Source organism: Oreochromis niloticus, linkage group LG1, assembly GCF_001858045.2.
Source record: "Oreochromis niloticus isolate F11D_XX linkage group LG1, O_niloticus_UMD_NMBU, whole genome shotgun sequence".
Lineage (NCBI taxonomy): Eukaryota > Metazoa > Chordata > Actinopteri > Cichliformes > Cichlidae > Oreochromis > Oreochromis niloticus.
In genome coordinates, this window is record NC_031965.2 from 14617169 (window position 1) to 14633684 (window position 16516).

The window sequence follows — 16516 nt, forward strand, 5'->3', positions numbered from 1 at the left end:
AAACATAAGCATGGCCATTGCTACAAAACAAAGATCTCGCCATGCCTTGTGACATATGTCCTCCAAATAAAGACGTAGATTCGTGCCATTTTCTAAAATATTTATCCGGTCTTCCTAATTATCTGAGAGAGATCTTTTTAAATGCTGTAGCTTGTGTCATCTCCTCCATCAGTTCTTGCTTGGTCTGGAACAGTATGGGATAAGAATCCCTATATCACCACAAATCATTTAAATAATTTCAAATACAGCACTGTGGAAAAGTCTTGAATCACCCCTCAAGATCTAAAGAATCAACAATGTCAAGGTGTGGCTGATTTTGATATCTCCAATTCAGTATCCAAAAATAAATAAATGTGATTTTAAAAAAAAGAATCAATCTCCTCTGTTCTTAATTTATGATGATGAGAAACAGGCAGAAAAGTAAACTGTTGGGCCAGAAGCTCATGTCACAATGAGCTTTAACATGTAGTTATGAATTGTGGCCAAAAATTGTTTTTAAAATAAAACACTGGGAGAGTCAGAGCATGCTGCCATTTGTCACTTCATTCCCAAATATGGCAGATATGAAAACACTCATTTAAGGGTGATCCCATACGAGCAGTGTGTGCAGTTGTATGCTGCAATTTACCACTAGCTGTGATAACAGTGAAAAGCTTTGCTGTAAGTGACACTCATCTAGAAGTCTGCCAGGATCCAACGTCCCTGCACTTTACCTGCAACACAGCTACAAAAAAAAAACCAAAAAAACAACAACAACAACAAAAAAAAAAAAAGGTTCCTCATGCTTGATAGTAAAGAAGACTGAACATAAGGCAGTGTGCAATTATTCTTTATTCCCAAAATTAGAAGCATTAAACGAGATGTGTACATACAAAGCAATTATGATACACCATTGACAAACTGTCCTGTCTTTGTACGTCCCCCCCGGCCTTTTCTATTTTTATCATATTCCTAACTGGGAAACAAAAAATAATCAGAGAAAAACACAAAAGAATAATTTCATTTTTTATTATTATTTTCCCCCAAAGCTCGCAATCGCCATCACACCAAGTACATATCACTTGTTACCACAGTCCCATTCTGTTTCTGCTTTTTCATCTCAACATTAAAGCACTTGTGGTATAACAGTTTTTAAAAAAAAGAGAAAAAAAACTTGCATTTTAATTGAATTATAACTGAATTAAAGTGCACTCTCAGGGAAACAATATAGTGGTATTAACCTAAATATTTTGTGTACTAATTCATTCCAAGTTTGCATATCTGCAGAAAAGTTGAGACATGTTCTGTGCACTTGGCATCTGTAGCCGCTGTTGCATTTCAGATGTCAAAGCCTGTGTGAAACCTGGTGAGCCCCCTGGAATGAGAAGCCCTGCAATTGCAGATCGTCTGACCTACTTTTATTCTTTCCCACATATTTAGTACTCCTCTTCGAGATCGTCATCCAGGTCCGAAAACTCGATGGACGGTCTGTTGTCTCGCACCTCCTCGTCACTTTCTCCATGGGGAACTGCAATCCACAGACATCAAGTCAAATTATGTAGCCACAAAAGATCGCTCATGCATTTGTCAACACAAAGCTGGTGGCTTTAGACAAAAACAACTGGACACAAGCTTGTTTGCGACAGAAGGGAAGAGCAACATACTTTCAAGATTGTCCATGTGTTCATGAAGAATTCTCACCAGGTTGAATAACTGGGTGAGAAAGGGAAGATGTGTCTCTTTTCAAGATTTCAAGTCAGCCACAATTCATCACTTCAACATTTTTGAAATTGTGCAAGTGTTTTTGCTCAACTATGCACAGCGACTGGGAAAACTCAATGTGTTACACAAATTCAAGAAAACATTTGTGAACCCTGTGAACTTTCATTGGTTATCTGGATGGCCATCAGAAGACAACTGAGGAGTGGGTATCATGTAAAAGATCACACCAAAGATTACATTCATTATCAAAATGTGGAAAAAAAACTTAAGTCTACCAACAAAACACCCATTTATGTGTCTGCTTTTTTGTAAGTTCATAGTGACATCTAATCAGCTTCTCCCATAGTCTAGCCAAAGCCAAAATAATTGTGTGAGATTAATCTGGATGAATTTGTGTTTGTCTATGATTGACTCAGATGACAGCAGCATGTTTTCTTTGATTAAAATCACAGCAGAAATTCTCGCAGGTTCACAAGCATTTTCTTACAGCTGTGCTCTAACATAATTGGTAAATAAATGAGTCTTTCAGCGTTCAGGCTAATAAACACCACAGGTGAATTTGTGCGGTTTCTCACCCCAGCTGTATCGACCGCTCCGAGGACATCTGAGAACCTTTGCTCACAGAAATGCAGCAGGACCACCAGGTAGAGACCACTACTGATGAACTCGTCATATTCAGACTGCAGAGCATGAAAAACATTTGTAAGGACATTTTCCCTGCATACTGAGAGCAGCTTCGATGCTGCTTGTCTGTGTTTAATCCAACATAATCCAACTTTGTTCAGATCCAACAGCAGTAAACATCATAACAGAGGAGTCACATCAATCACACCAGCACTCATTGTGCTTTGTGTTTTGTTTTGTTTTTTAAAACTTGGTACAATGACATGTTTTAAATCCACTCAAATTAAAAAGGGCAGAGAACTCCTTGATTATGTTATCAATAAATGTTATCAATAAATTTGCATTTATTGTTAGACACATTTATTGATATTAATTAAATCAGCCACAGTGAATGAAAACTGCTTCTTTTTAAATTTTAGAGTTTTTGGGGTTTGGAAATTCTGATATTATTTTCTCCAAGCGAGGTGAAATGACTCACTTGCACATGCGTCCTGTACAGCTCCTGAATGTCGAAGTTATCAATGTTCAAACGCAGCTTCTCCTTACAGAGTTCACACGTTGTGATGCCTTCGAGGTTTGCACCTGAGCAGGAACAAAAAAATAAAAGAAAGTAGTAATTAATGAGACACAGTATTTGTAAAAGCTGCACCCATATGAGAAGCCTGTGATTACCTGAGCCAATTTTGGAGAGAAGCCACCTCTTGATGCATTCCTGGTGGACATACTGCAGACTGCCCGTACAGCGGCACGGCTGAATCAGGGGGTTGGATGAAGATTCCTCCCCCATCTGGCAGATTCGGCACAGATCACCTTCTTCCTCGTCAGAATCCTCCAGCAACAGTCTAAACAGGAAACAGGGCATTCAGATCTACTCGATACAATGTATAACCTCATTTTTTCTGTTTTTCATGAATTCATTAGCACAGAGCTGCTGATAAACACCTTGAGAAAACAGAGACGTGTTAAAGGTCTGACACTGATCACTACAAAATAAGTGAGATCAGTCAAGCGCAGACAGATCAAAAGCCATTACCTTTCTTTGATCTTGCGCAGCTTCTCTTGATCCCTACTGGAAATGTTCTTCTCTTTCTGGTCGTCAGGCTGGCTCTCAGCCCCACCCAGAGGACCCACAGAAATGGAAATGTTTTCATACACCCTGACTCTACGCCGTGGTGAAATTTCAACGGAGGCATCTTCGAGTTCAGGTAATGTTTCATTCTCGATTGTATAAGTACGCCCAGCACCAAAGGCCTCTAAACCAACTGCTCCTTCCTCTTCTTCATTCTCTTCTTCATCCTCTTCATTATCGTCGTCTCCATCATCCTGTGAGGTTTTAAGCTCAAGATCATCCCACCTTCTCAGTAAACGCTGGGGCCGTCTGTAACCTTCTTCTGAGGCCACAGTCGACCGCGTGCTTTCATCCCTGGCATGCCTTCTGAGGCGAGAGAGGAGAGGAGGACAGCGGCCGCGGAAGGAGGAAGAAAGCCAGGAGGAGCTGCTGCCGCCTCCATTGCTGACACCAGGCTCTCTCCACGACGCCATTCGTGGTCGAGGCAGGCCACTGTGATAGTCACCGCGATTGCTTTCCTGGATAGAGCTGAGATCTGCTCTGTTTTTCCTGAGGCTACCCATGGTTGACCTTCCAGTGTCGGGGTCCACACTAGACATCCTGGTTCCTTCATCGCTGTCCACCGACTCCCCACCAGTTGACGGGCTGTCGTCATCAACTGAACGAACACTGGAAGATCCGCTTGAAGAGTCCTGGCTGGAGCGCCGTGAAAAGAGACGGGACAAAAGGCGGCGTGTAGAGCGACGGCCCTCCGGTTCAGCGCCTTCAGGGATCGGCCTCGGCAGCATGGGCTCTGGTCTGGGCACGGGAGTGGCATACCAGGGGGCGTTGGAGGAATAAGAGGAGGAAGTATGAGAGGAGGATTCGGGCCTTTCCGTTTGTTCCTGAGATGAGTTGAGGGTTGATGAGCCATTTGAAAAACGGGTTGCGCTTCTGTTCCTGAAGTTATGCACCTGAGGAGAAGTCCCGTGAGAAGAGGAGAAGTGGTGATTCAAGTGGGAGCTTTCTCGAGTAGAAGAGGAAGAAGATGATGAGGGAGAGTAGGAAGTTTCTTTAGGACGAGCTCCCTGTGCATATGTGGAGGTCACCCGGTCTGTCTGATCTGAAACAAGGGTAAAGAAAAGAGTAGTGTGTGTAAGACTGGCGCCAAGTCTACATGGTATTATGTGTTCAAATTATCAAAAAAAAAAAAGAAAAGAAAACCGAAGCCTACATAATGAGGAAACAAATCCAGGAGTCCTAACTCTTCTTTCTCCCAAACCTGAGAGACTGGGCTCATTCTTTGTCTCTTGGTCTCTTCTGGACAATAACGGCTTGGAAGATGAAGAGGATGATGACGATGATGACCGTGAGAGTAATCGGCATGAGCTCCACGAAGAATCAAGAGAGTCATTTGGTTTTTCTCCTATACATTTTAAGAAAGAGGGTATACAAATGTTCCAAATCAAATTAATGCTGATGGGAAGTAGAAATTCATCAATTCTCCCTGAATGCAACGTTTCTTTCATTTGACATTTGTTTTTCCTATTCGCTATCATGATGCCAGGTTCTTTTTCACTTCATAGCCTTTGTATTACTTTCAGCTGGTAATGAGGAAACAGTACCGTGAACTGCTATAACGTACCTCTGCCGCTGCTAAGCCCATTACTGGAGTAGGTGGATCCTGTAACTGAGCTGCTGGCCATTCTTGAGTAAATTCCTCTGTTGGCGCTTGACAGTTTGGCCCTTTTAGAGTCGCCGTCGTCAACGGCATTCAACACACCCGAGCGCATCCCAAACCTCGCCTCAGAGTCAGTCTGGAAATAATGAAGGCAGACATCAGAGAATAAAATACTTCAATAGCATTCAACAGTCCTCTACCTTGCAGTCTTTCACAAAATACATTTAACCAGGGTGCTTTTTTGTGCCTGCTGTTAGAAAATGGCACAGATCATCATCAGTACCAGTTTGCTCCTGCTGCTGAGAGAGGAATCGGCCCACTGGCAATCATATGATCTGCTGGACGATGTCAGAGAGGGCAACTTCCAGCTACTGGAGCGACTGTCAGAGTTACTGTAGTCTCTTGTCGAGCTCAGGAGACGAGAACTCTTTGAAAGGAGACAAGGTAAATAACTTTAGTATTAGTTAGTGCATTGTTTTGATGAGTGGTTCGCAACTTGTTCTCTAGCAGCACAAACATGCATATATGTACATGTGTGTTGTATCTAAAGGTTAATCCCTGATTTAGAAATTGGTGGGAAATCAAACCATAAACCCCTTCTAACTCTACACCGCAACCTTCCATGCCATTCAGCTGTGTTGGCAGTGTCGACCCTATGTGTAGTTACATTTCTCAGGATGTGCACTGCAGGTTATGTGGAAGGTTGTAGCATAAGGTTAAAAGAGGTTTCTGGTTACATCGCAAGTTACGATGCAGATTTCCTGCAGAAGTCTAAATCGGACATAAGAAACTTCGTGCTAAACTGAAAAGGAAGACAAACGTGAGCAGACCTACATGTCAACAGACTGCCTTTAGATATCTCATACAGGAAGGACAATGACTCAAGTAGTTTGAAGTGGCAGGCCAAAAAAAGAAAATGAGAATGTATTCATGTCCGCTTTAACACCCCTTTTTTTTTTTTTTTTTTTTTTAAATTAACAATCTTTCTTTAGGCTAACAAACATGTTTCTCGTGTCTTAGGTTTGAAGAAGAACTTGTGCAGATTTAAGTGAAATATTAAGAGCAAATGATTGCTTATCTCGATTGCTTATCTCGCTTCATGAGCAATAACATTAACATACACAAGGTAGTTTGTAGGGTGAAAGCACCAAGAGTCCCTTGAAAAAAAAACAAAAACAAAAAAGAAACACAACAACAGCCAAACACAGCCAGAGCCAATAGTAACACTCTCTTTTGAGATGGTCTTTGACGAGCAGTGGGACTGAAATACGCACATCATGTGCCAAGGAATCTAGGCTACCCTATAAAAAGACCTCCAAAGTGTCTCCTGTTGCACTACTGATATACGTAGTTTGGATCATGCACTAATGGGAACCTGTGAGAAAAAGAGCTGACTTGAATGGCATGGAATACACTAGAAAGGCAGCTCACTAGAGCCCCAGGTAGTAGAGGAGAGAGTAGGGAGGCAGATTTTAGGAGCAGCTGCTGTTGTAACCAATCGCTGTATCCAACTTTAAACCAGCAGCTTTCCAGCTGAAATTTCACCCAGTTGGGATAAAATGGTGACATTTAACTGCTGTATTCAACAAAATAAAATAATAACACACACACACACACACACACACAGGCTGGGCGATATGACCCAAAATTCATATCTCGATTTTTTTTTTTAGCTGGATGGCGATATAAGATATATATCTCGATATTTTTTTTTAAAGCCATAAACTAAGAACAAAAAGAGAGTTCTTAGTCAAAGCTGTGTCCCAGATGTCACACAGGCACTTTTACTAACATACAGCGCAGATGTACATGAAAAAAACTACTCAAAAATAAATTATGAGCATTTATTAAATAATAATGCTCCATAAATAAAACTATGTTGTTTTTGTGCATAACAAAAAGCTCATAATTGTGCAGTCAAAATGTAAACTAAAAGACGCTGAGCATAATAACAAAGAGACAGATTTCACAGCTGCTCTGTTCCCAACTTCTACTGCGTAACTGACAGCCTGGAGTTTGAAATCAGCTGCATAACCACGTCTCTTAACAGGTGCCATTTATGGTCCTTATACACACACAATACGGTAACATTACCTTGAAGCACAGTACATATGTATTACTACGCGAGGTAGCCGTAATGCTCCGATAATCCATCAAGCGGTGCAGCTCCGTAGTTTACTAAAGTCGTACTAAAACATTTTTTGACAGATTGCTGAGTCCTGTGTACCACATAAAATCAGTTCGCGGTCATCAAGCACAACCAGAATTCATACAAAAGGCGCGCAGTCAACTTTTGAGAGAATGAAAGGATTTTAGGCTGTGCAGCCCCTCTGGGCTTCATGGCGTTAGCGTGGTTAGCTCGTTAACCCATTGACGCCGTCCAGCCCCACGCACGGGGCGATGCGCAGTAACTCGTTAACAGAGATTTGCCATGTCCATCTTGTCGCTGCCTGCAGGTGAAGCGATGGGGGAGGAGGGGGAGTTGTGTTCAGTGAAGGAGAGAGGCGAGGTCGAGTAACGTTGCGTAAAGACAAAAGTGGACAAAAGAGGCAAACTTGTGGCTCCACAACTATAATTATAACATAACACAGACTATATCGATATAAAGGATATTGTCACATCTTATATCTCGTATAAAAATATATCGCCCAGCCCTAATACACACACACACACACACAGCACTTGGCTGTACATACTGTAAGCAAAAGGTCTGGAAGGGGGTGTGCATGGTGTAAAATGAAGTGTACGATTCCCTGCATTTAGCCATTTTTTGCTGTGCCATCAGCCTACCTACCTGTTTGTCGACATCTGCCTTGTAAGGCGATGACGCCCTTGGGAAGCGGTCATTATTCAGCACCGTCTCCCTGCTGTATAGCCTACTGGAGCCCAGCGATGAGGATGGGACTGTTGAATGCGTAGGACTGGATATGTAGGACGACCTTGAGCTGGACAGACAAAACGGAAGCCTGCGAGACCTCGAGTCCATTGTGGATTGCCTTGAAAATAAAGCTGAGGGTGGAGGGGGAAAAAAAGAGAAAAAACAAAAAACAAAAAACAAAAAAAACAAACGATATTGTTACTGTAATACCACAGATGTCTTTTCAATGTTAACTTCCTTTTACAAGTGCCTATTATTCCGCCTAAACACAAGACAGGACATGAAGTCCACACCTCTCAGCACAAACTTTTAAAGGGCCTGCAACTTCAATCTGTTAAGCAACAATGCTGTGCTGGGTGGTGCTGCAAGACCTCTGATTTGTTGATGGAGCACATGTGACAGTGTGTCTTTAAACACTAAAAGCTTACCACCCAGCCACTTCCTGGGCTTGGTATCAAAGTCACAGTGCCTATCTTAAGGACTGAACTCTGTTACAGGAACATGACACTACCAAGGAGCCAACTCAGCCCTGCGAGCTGAGTCTCTAAGCAAACAAGATGCTCTGCAACACTTATAAGACACTCATTTATTATTAAACACCATTACAACAGCAGCACAGTGAGCACAGCCAAATAAACTGTATTATTCTGACATTTTTTAAAGCAACTATCAGCACCAGCTGAACTCTAGATGTACCAGCTGACCTAAAAACAGAGAGTCGAGCCTTCATGGCATAAACTTGTACAGTATGAGTTACTTCCTGGTATTGACACTGAGATTAGCTACAGCACCTGTGGTCACAGATAGTACAGCCAGCCAGCAGCCTGTCAGGTCAGAAATGAAGGGCAGTAAATCAGGCCAGAAAACAAAAAACACTGAAACCAAAACACAGCACTGAAACCTGTAAAAACAGATTAATCAGTAAAACTCCCACTGAAATCCCCAAAACAGTCCAAATAAATCAGAAGCGTAAAAGCAGAAACATTAGAACTTTCTGCAAATTTTGCACAACAACAACAAAAAAAGAAAAAGCGTGCAGGTGCATCCTACTAAAAGGCAATGCAGTTTAGCTGGATTTTCCCCAATCTGTCTTTAATACGTTTGCATAAGCAAGGCCCTCGCTTTATTTATGGCTAACTTATTTGCAGGTTACGTTTTTAGACAAATGGAGAACTAGCATAATGAGGACCTGAAACCCCAACATCCGTCGACAAAACCTCATTAGTCACCACAACCCTACCAAAGAATTTAAATAATTTTTGGCAGCACAGACTCGGCAGCGGCCTGTATTTTCGAGATGAGCCATGACTAACCCCGACTGCTTGACGTCTTGCTTTGTTGAATTTATCAAGGAACGCCCTCCTCGCCACCAAAACCCTGAATCCATCTAATAGTTAGCCGTCTGACAGCCGTTTATCTTTAGCTGTGCGATAGGTAGCATTCAAACTTTCATGAATTTCCGTTAACCTGCGCTTGCCGTGTATTTCCATTCACGCTGGATGCTTCGAACTCCGCGTCGCTGTTTGTCTTCACCAACTTATTACATTCCGCTGCACTTGCACGACAAACGACGTTAGCAGTTTAACCAACACCCGGGTTAAAAGGGATGCCAATTTCCGTGTTTACATTAGCAGGTTAGCCGTCGCTGGCTATTAACCAGTCTTGTTTATCTCGCTAGCAGTCGTTCAGACTCGGTTACCGAGCAGTTCAGCTGCTGTTTTCCGACGACTCAGCAGACAGCCCTGTTAGCTTCAAAGCTAGCTGCTTAGCTCCCCCATAACCCCCACTTCACGACAGTCACTCGCTTCTTCTTTTCTGCTTCTTCTTCTTTTTAAGTTTTAAACACCAGCTTGCGTCAGCTAAATTCCCAAAACATTCCCACCTCACCTTTAGTTTCAAGCTTGCTTTTCGCACAACAGGAGCGATGGCGTCTGCTGCCTGCTGTCGACGCAGACGGTTAAGTGACTTTACCGTGACCCGGAGGGAGTGGTCTGACTGAAATGTTGTTTTTGGGTGGTTGTTGGAACATCCACCTGCATCCACCCCTTTCTTCTGCCACCTCTGAGCCAGCTACAATTGTGCGGCCTGAGAAGAACACAGGAGTATTTATGGCACTAATTAAAACAAACCTGGTGCGACTTTGTAACGTCAAAAGTATCCAGGCAGAGCCGAACAACACCCCCGTGTGGCCGACAATTCAGTCCTGTTTTTAATGTTTTAGTGCTCAGACTGATTTAACGACTCCTTCTCTCTATTTATAATGAGATTTACTTCACTAAAAGCAGCCTGCTCAAAATCTATTTACAGTTACTTTACAAATTAAGAAAAAAATAGAAATGAATTAATAAATAAATGATTAAAGACAGTACACCATTGTTTATGACATCCATACAAATCAATCAGTAATGCTAAAATGCTGTTAAAGCACTAATACCGCTGTAAAAAAAAGTTTCAACTAGGGATCATTCAGCAGTTATGACTGATGAGCACTTTAGCCTTTAATATTTAATGCTGCTGACTTAACTCATGATTTCTTCTGCTTGTAATTAAGTGTTTTTGCATCAATTATGTTTCCATCTCCATTTCACATCTGAGACAAAGCAGGGTCGAGGAAAAATGAACAATATTTCAGATCTCCATATCATACAAGTTTTTCACATCCTTTCAGATTCATCTCAGAAATGATGGAAATGTATGTTTGTTGGTCCACACAGAGTAGTCCACAGTGACAAAGCAAAAACAAAGTACTTTCACTGGGGAAAGTTCTGAGGAGCAATCCTACAAGTTCCAGCTTGTTGAATTTTTTGATTAATATCCAAATATGGACGATATCAATGCCATCGCTGGTACTGGTATTGGAACGATACTGGCGTGATAGGATCGATGCTTTTCATCCAGGGGCGTAATTTCCAGGGGGGTTAGGGGGGTCATGACCCGCCCCCGCAATAATCAGACCCAGCCAATATAACCCCCTCCCCAATAAAATGATAAATTATCTTGCATAAATAGGCTGTTGATTGTCTTTACTCATTTCATGTTATTGCTAGCAAAATAGCTGCATGTTTAATCATCTGGGAATTTACCCAGATTTATTTATTTATATAGGCAGAGATTTGGTGCCCCCAATGTTCAGCACAACGTTAAGCCGATGGTTTCATCCTCTAAATTCAATATGTAGCCCATATGCACTATAAATGTCTGAAGCTTTTTGTGTTGACTTTCACATCTGTTTTATTTATACCCTATAGCACATTTAAACAACAGAAGCTGACCCAAAGTGTTTTAGAGACAGGCACATTTGCATTCCACATCTCCAAAAAACCCAGTTTCAAAATACATGAGAAGCTAAAATGTGTGTTTTGTTGTTTTAGCAAATTTTTATGGAACATAAAATGTGATTTAGTGGTGATTAACATGTGTTCACAATTTGCTAATTGATGATTCATCTCCTAAATCAAGGCACACCACTCTCCCCTACGTATGCTGCATTTATAGGTTAAACATATCTGTCTGTGTGTTGATATTGGTAATACTGAATGTGTATTTACTTGGTATCGGACTGATACCAAAATTTGGAGTCTTGCACAACACTATTGTTCAGCCCATTCTCCTAAACTAATCAGCCACGAAGCAGACAGACAATGGGAGGCATGGTTGCAAGCAAACTTTGATTTATTTTCAAGTGAGGGTGGCAAGATTGCTGGAGAAATATTTAGACTGGGCATAAGTCTGGGGCAGATGGAGCAGGGGAAGGGGGGTGGGGGTAGGGGGAGCTAGGCACAGCAGAGTACAGAGAGTACAGGAAGTTAAGTCTATCTGGGGGAAGCAGAGCTGAGTGTTGGTGTGCTGTGTTTGTTCCAGTGACAGAAGAGCTTTGGCGCAGACAAGAAGTGGAGAGCAGGGGTTGGAGATGAAGCGGGCAGAATCGCAGGGCAGATGGAGGAAAAAGTGAGTTCTGTAGCAGCAGGCAATAATACAGCAGAGATGGCTATACTAAGTGTTTATGCTTTGGTTCTCTTGGTCCTCCACATCTGCAGCAGGGCAGACACACACATATGCATAATACAACACAAGAGAGTGGCAACAGGTAAACCGTACCTAGAAATGGATACCGAGGGAGTCGGAAGGATTTTCAGAAGTGCATTTGACACAACCAGTTTGGATGGAGTGTGTCAGTGTACAGGGATAAGCAGGTCTCTTCAGAGATGCTCTGTTTTGGTTCAGGTACTCTGACACTGTAATGTTGAGTTGTGTTGGCACTCTGGAGTTTGCTGAAATCCTCTCGTGTGTTTCCACAGCAGTATGTTTCAGGTTGTGTTGATGAAGTATAACCTGTTTTGCATTCTGAAATGCAAGTGCTGTGAAAAAGGTATTCACTTAAGATTGACATATATTTTACTGCATACACCTTTTATCCTTACCAGTCTCCCAGTCCATGTCACAGAAGAGTAACCTCACAGTCTGATATCCCCAACACTGTGTTTGGCTTTTGGCAAGCAATTGATGAGCTGATGCTCATTGCCTGGTGTCCTTGACACATACAGATGGGAATAAGGGTCAAATAGGTCAGTTTTTTGTGTCTTCAGACCTGGGGATTTTGCTTTTCGTGATTAATCCATTTCTGTCAAATATCCAGTGTGCTGACATGTGGTTTTAACTAAGGACTGGAATGAGTGATGCACAAACAGTTGTCCTTCTGCAATGTTCTCCCACCTCCACAAAATGAAATCTGGACCTGATTCTACAGAGTTCTAGATTGGCTTTTGTGGCCAAGGCTCTTTCTGATTATTCCTTTTGACTGGGTAGTTATATTTATATAGGAATATGTCTCTTGAGATCTTTTAAACTGGTGATTCGACAGCCAAACGTTAGTATTAGCTGTTATAAAGCTTATTGACTGCTGACTAATGTTAATCTGTTGTGTCCCATCACTTTACAGTTATGTGAATAGCAACATTTTCAAATAACTGTGTGCAGTCATTTTCTGTATGACTTAATTAGTCTCTCGCAGCAATGCAGAGGAAATTGGCCCACTTTTCTTTACAGCATTGCTGCAGTTCATTGAGATTTGTGGGCATTTGTTTATACGCAGCTCTCTTGAGGTCTCACCGCAGCATTTCAGATGAGTTGAGGTCTGGGCTTTGACAAGGCAATTTCAACCCCTCGATTCTTTTCTTTTTCAGCCATTCTGTTGTAGTTTTTGTCGCTGTGCATGAAATCATTGTCCTTTGCGTGACCCAGTTTAAGCCAAGCTTTAGCTGTTGGACAGATAGCCTTGAATTTGACTAGGATACTTTGGAATGCAGAGGAGTTTGTGGTCGATTCAGTGACTGGAAGGTCCCCAGATTGTTGCATTACTCCTTCACCACAGTTGCTGTGAGGTGTTTGTGCTGATGTGCTGTGGTTGATTTTATCCAAACATGCATTATGTGCACTAAGAAAAGACATCCTCACTTTGGTCTCATCTGATCAAAGGACATTGTTCCAGAAGGCTTGCGGTTTGTTCAGATGCAACTTTGTAAACCTAAGCTGTGCTGCCATGTTTCTAGGGAAAGCAGCTTTCTCCTGGCGACTCTTCCAAACAAGCCATACATGTTCAGTCTTTTTCTAATTGTTCTGGGCATTTAATATGCCCACAGAGGCCTGTAGAGTCTGAGATGTAGCTGTTGTTTTTGTTTTCAGTTTCTCTCAGCTTTGCACGATCTGACCTTGAAGTGAATTTGCTGGGAAGATTGGCAGCTGTCCTGAATATTTTCCACTGGAGAATAATCTTTTGCACTGTGGAATGACGGACTTCATATTGTTTGCAAATGGCCTTATAAGCCTCCCCGCTGTGATGGGCCGCAACAATTGTTTCTATAACATCATTGCTGACGTCTTTCTTCCTTGGCATCGTATTAACATAAACCTGAATGCTTCAGACCTGCAAACTGGCAAAACGTCTGCCTTTATGGAGATGCTCACACTGGCTGAAGATCAGTTAATCAAGTGCATTTTATTATCGGCACATGGCTACTACTTACCCTCTTAATTCCTATGTAAGCAGTAAGGGTGGACTTAGTTTTTCAGAGGACTGCATACAGCCAAATGAAAACTTTCTTTTTACATGCATGTGTGGGTTCCTTATGTTTGAGATCCACTTACATGCATCTGTATGATGGAATTTGAGCTTAATTTTTTTGTTTACCTGGAGCACAGAAGGAAGTGGGTAATTATAAAGAACACTACATTTTAATAAGGTACTGGACAAATTGTTATTTTAAACGTCACTTTCTCCCAAAATTTCAGAGTCATTCCTTCCATAAGTGGGCTTCAAATCAGTGTTGGGGGAAGCTCAAGGATCACAGACGGATGGGAGCCAAAGCTCAACTAAAAGTGTCAATGTCTGAAAGCTTTACACACACACACACACACACACACACACACATTTATATAAACACCCAAATATACAGTTACAGTCGTGTTTCCATCACTTCTGAGCTGATCATTTCTTGGAGATACACACACGATACACGGACAGAGAGCGAGAGAGGGGGCTGACGTCATCATGAAAGCTACACAGGCAGCTAATAACCACTAAGGGGCGCTGTAGCTCACACTTTCTTCCATGGCCTCTTTGAACTGCGCTGTTGTTTGTATGCCATAACTTGGTGTTTGTTTAGTCAGGGAGGCAATTAAAGCCAATTTCAACCGGTTTAATTAGATTGATTTGAATAATTGCTTTGAAAGGCATTGTGGATCCCCCCATCACAGTAAATCCAGGATTAGGAGCATTCAAATGATTTACATACTTTTAACTCACATCTAATTTAGTAGACCTCAGGAAGCACTGATGAAAGATAAGCCTTAACACAAACCTTTTTATTCGTTTTGTTTTGTACCATGAGGTAATTGTATTTATTTCTTTTGCTCTTTTTTTTTCTTTTTTTTTTTGTGTTTGCGTAAGATTCATTTAAAATCACGAGCGCAGGACTCGTGTTAAGTGTGTGGGGGGTCCAGGAAGGTCAGCGTGGAGCAGAGTGGGAGCATTGTTGCACAGCAGATGCATAATAATGTGAAGGTCAACAAGATGCTCATCGTGCCCGGTAAAATGTAGCGCTTAAAGGGCCCAGCAATCCATTATTACTTGCATGTGTACAACGGTGAACAGTGATCAAACCAAGTGTAAATCTGCCCGAGGCCAACAGAACAAGAGGTGAAGGAGAACCAGTGATAAATATAGGGAAAGGGATAAATATAGGAGGGTGGAGCTGCAGATTAATTGCTGACAAAAAGGACGCATGACCTAGACAAATGAGAAAGTGCAAGGTCTGGTGAGTTGGGGAGGAGGCCTCGCAATCCCGGTCGAAGGTCTGTAGGCCAGTGTCCCCCCTACCTCCTCCCCACTCTCCTCCTTCACACACGTGATTCTGCGCACTGCTAAGTGAAGGGAGACTTGAAGCTCTTCATCCCCCCCAGTGCTGCTGATAGGATGATAATGGAGCATTCCTTGGAGCTGTTTCTCATTCATGGTGGCTGTGACAAGGGAGGGACATGCTTTCTATCCACTGGGGGCAGCTAACTCTTTCAGATCCCATGTATGTAACCTGAGATTTGCCCTCCTCTTTCTTGAATCCTCTTATGTGCGTGCAGTGGATATGAGATGGATACGTACCTGTCTCTGTGAGCTGCTCTTTTTCTTCGTTCTTTACCCAGCGCTACAGGATGGTGCAATCAAAGTTTCACGGTGTAGAAGGGAAATGCAAATTATTATTACAAATTGACGGTGGGTCTCTGCCTCAGGTTTCTTCCGGACCCTGTTTGTCGAATTCAGAGTGCTCAAAGACGTTAACAGTGTCTAACAACATCTGCAGGAATATGGAGATGCAGATGTTTACACTCCCCTCATGAGACTGACTTTAACTGGAGAAGTAAGGCACAGAATAACTGCAAGAATGTCTGGATTTGTCCAGCACTGTGTAATCACAAAGGAATGTCCTGAGACATTTCTGCTTTTCCTCTACAAGACCCCTCTTTTCCCACGGCTCGTCCAGGTCTTGAGAATCCGTTTCCTCTCTCTCTCTCTCGCTCTCCCTCGTGCTCTCTCCCTTCCTCCCTCTCTCTTGTCCTGTGCCTCTGTTTGTGGACACCACAAAGGCTGGTTTATAGGAGGACTGCACAATGCAAGCCCAGTGTCTTCAAGAGCACAAAGAGCAAAGAGTCCTTGCCTTCTGAGAAACCTCTTGGAGGAAACATGCAGGCCAAGGTTTCTGAGTTGTTGTTGTTTATTTTATTTTTTTTCCCTGTAGCCTGAATGAAAAGCAGGATTCACAGAAACAAACAAACTGATAAGCACACACCCTTATCTTGCTGTCCAGAGGGGGAATCAGAAAGTTTAGTAAGAAGTTATTTTCTAAAGCTGTGAAATTATTTAGAATGCCCCCCCACACAAAAAAACCCCATAAAAAATAGCGACAAATTTAATGACAATTTGGAAAACAGCCAAACGGCATTTATTTCATCAGAGTTTGCCTGGTTTTAGGTGATGGTAGGCTGTATTTAAGGTGCTTTAAAAGCCTAGTTCACACACGCACACTGCCAGAGA

The 16516-nt window shown here is 42.2% G+C and overlaps 1 protein-coding gene across 4 annotated transcripts; it reads right to left on the reverse strand.

Moving 5' to 3' along the window:
• Nucleotides 1-813: 813 nt before the first annotated feature.
• On the reverse strand, nt 814-10049 carry marchf7 (membrane-associated ring finger (C3HC4) 7). Of its 4 annotated transcripts, XM_005466837.4 has the most exons (11): nt 9820-10048; nt 7849-8063; nt 5338-5481; nt 5019-5190; nt 4608-4799; nt 3359-4496; nt 2998-3167; nt 2804-2907; nt 2277-2381; nt 1644-1692; nt 814-1507 (listed from the first exon to the last, which is right to left on the reverse strand). In XM_005466837.4, exons 2-11 carry the CDS (start codon nt 8038-8040, stop codon nt 1416-1418), a joined length of 2358 nt encoding a protein of 785 aa, XP_005466894.1. In that variant the 5' UTR covers nt 8041-8063; nt 9820-10048; the 3' UTR covers nt 814-1415. The 4 variants fall into 4 exon arrangements, with proteins under 4 accessions (XP_005466894.1, XP_013127093.1, XP_013127094.1 ...); XM_013271639.3 differs by lacking the exon at nt 1644-1692 and having other exon boundaries at nt 9820-10049; XM_013271640.3 differs by lacking the exons at nt 1644-1692; nt 9820-10048 and adding an exon at nt 9400-9763.
• Between the last annotated feature and the right edge of the window lie 6467 nt (nt 10050-16516).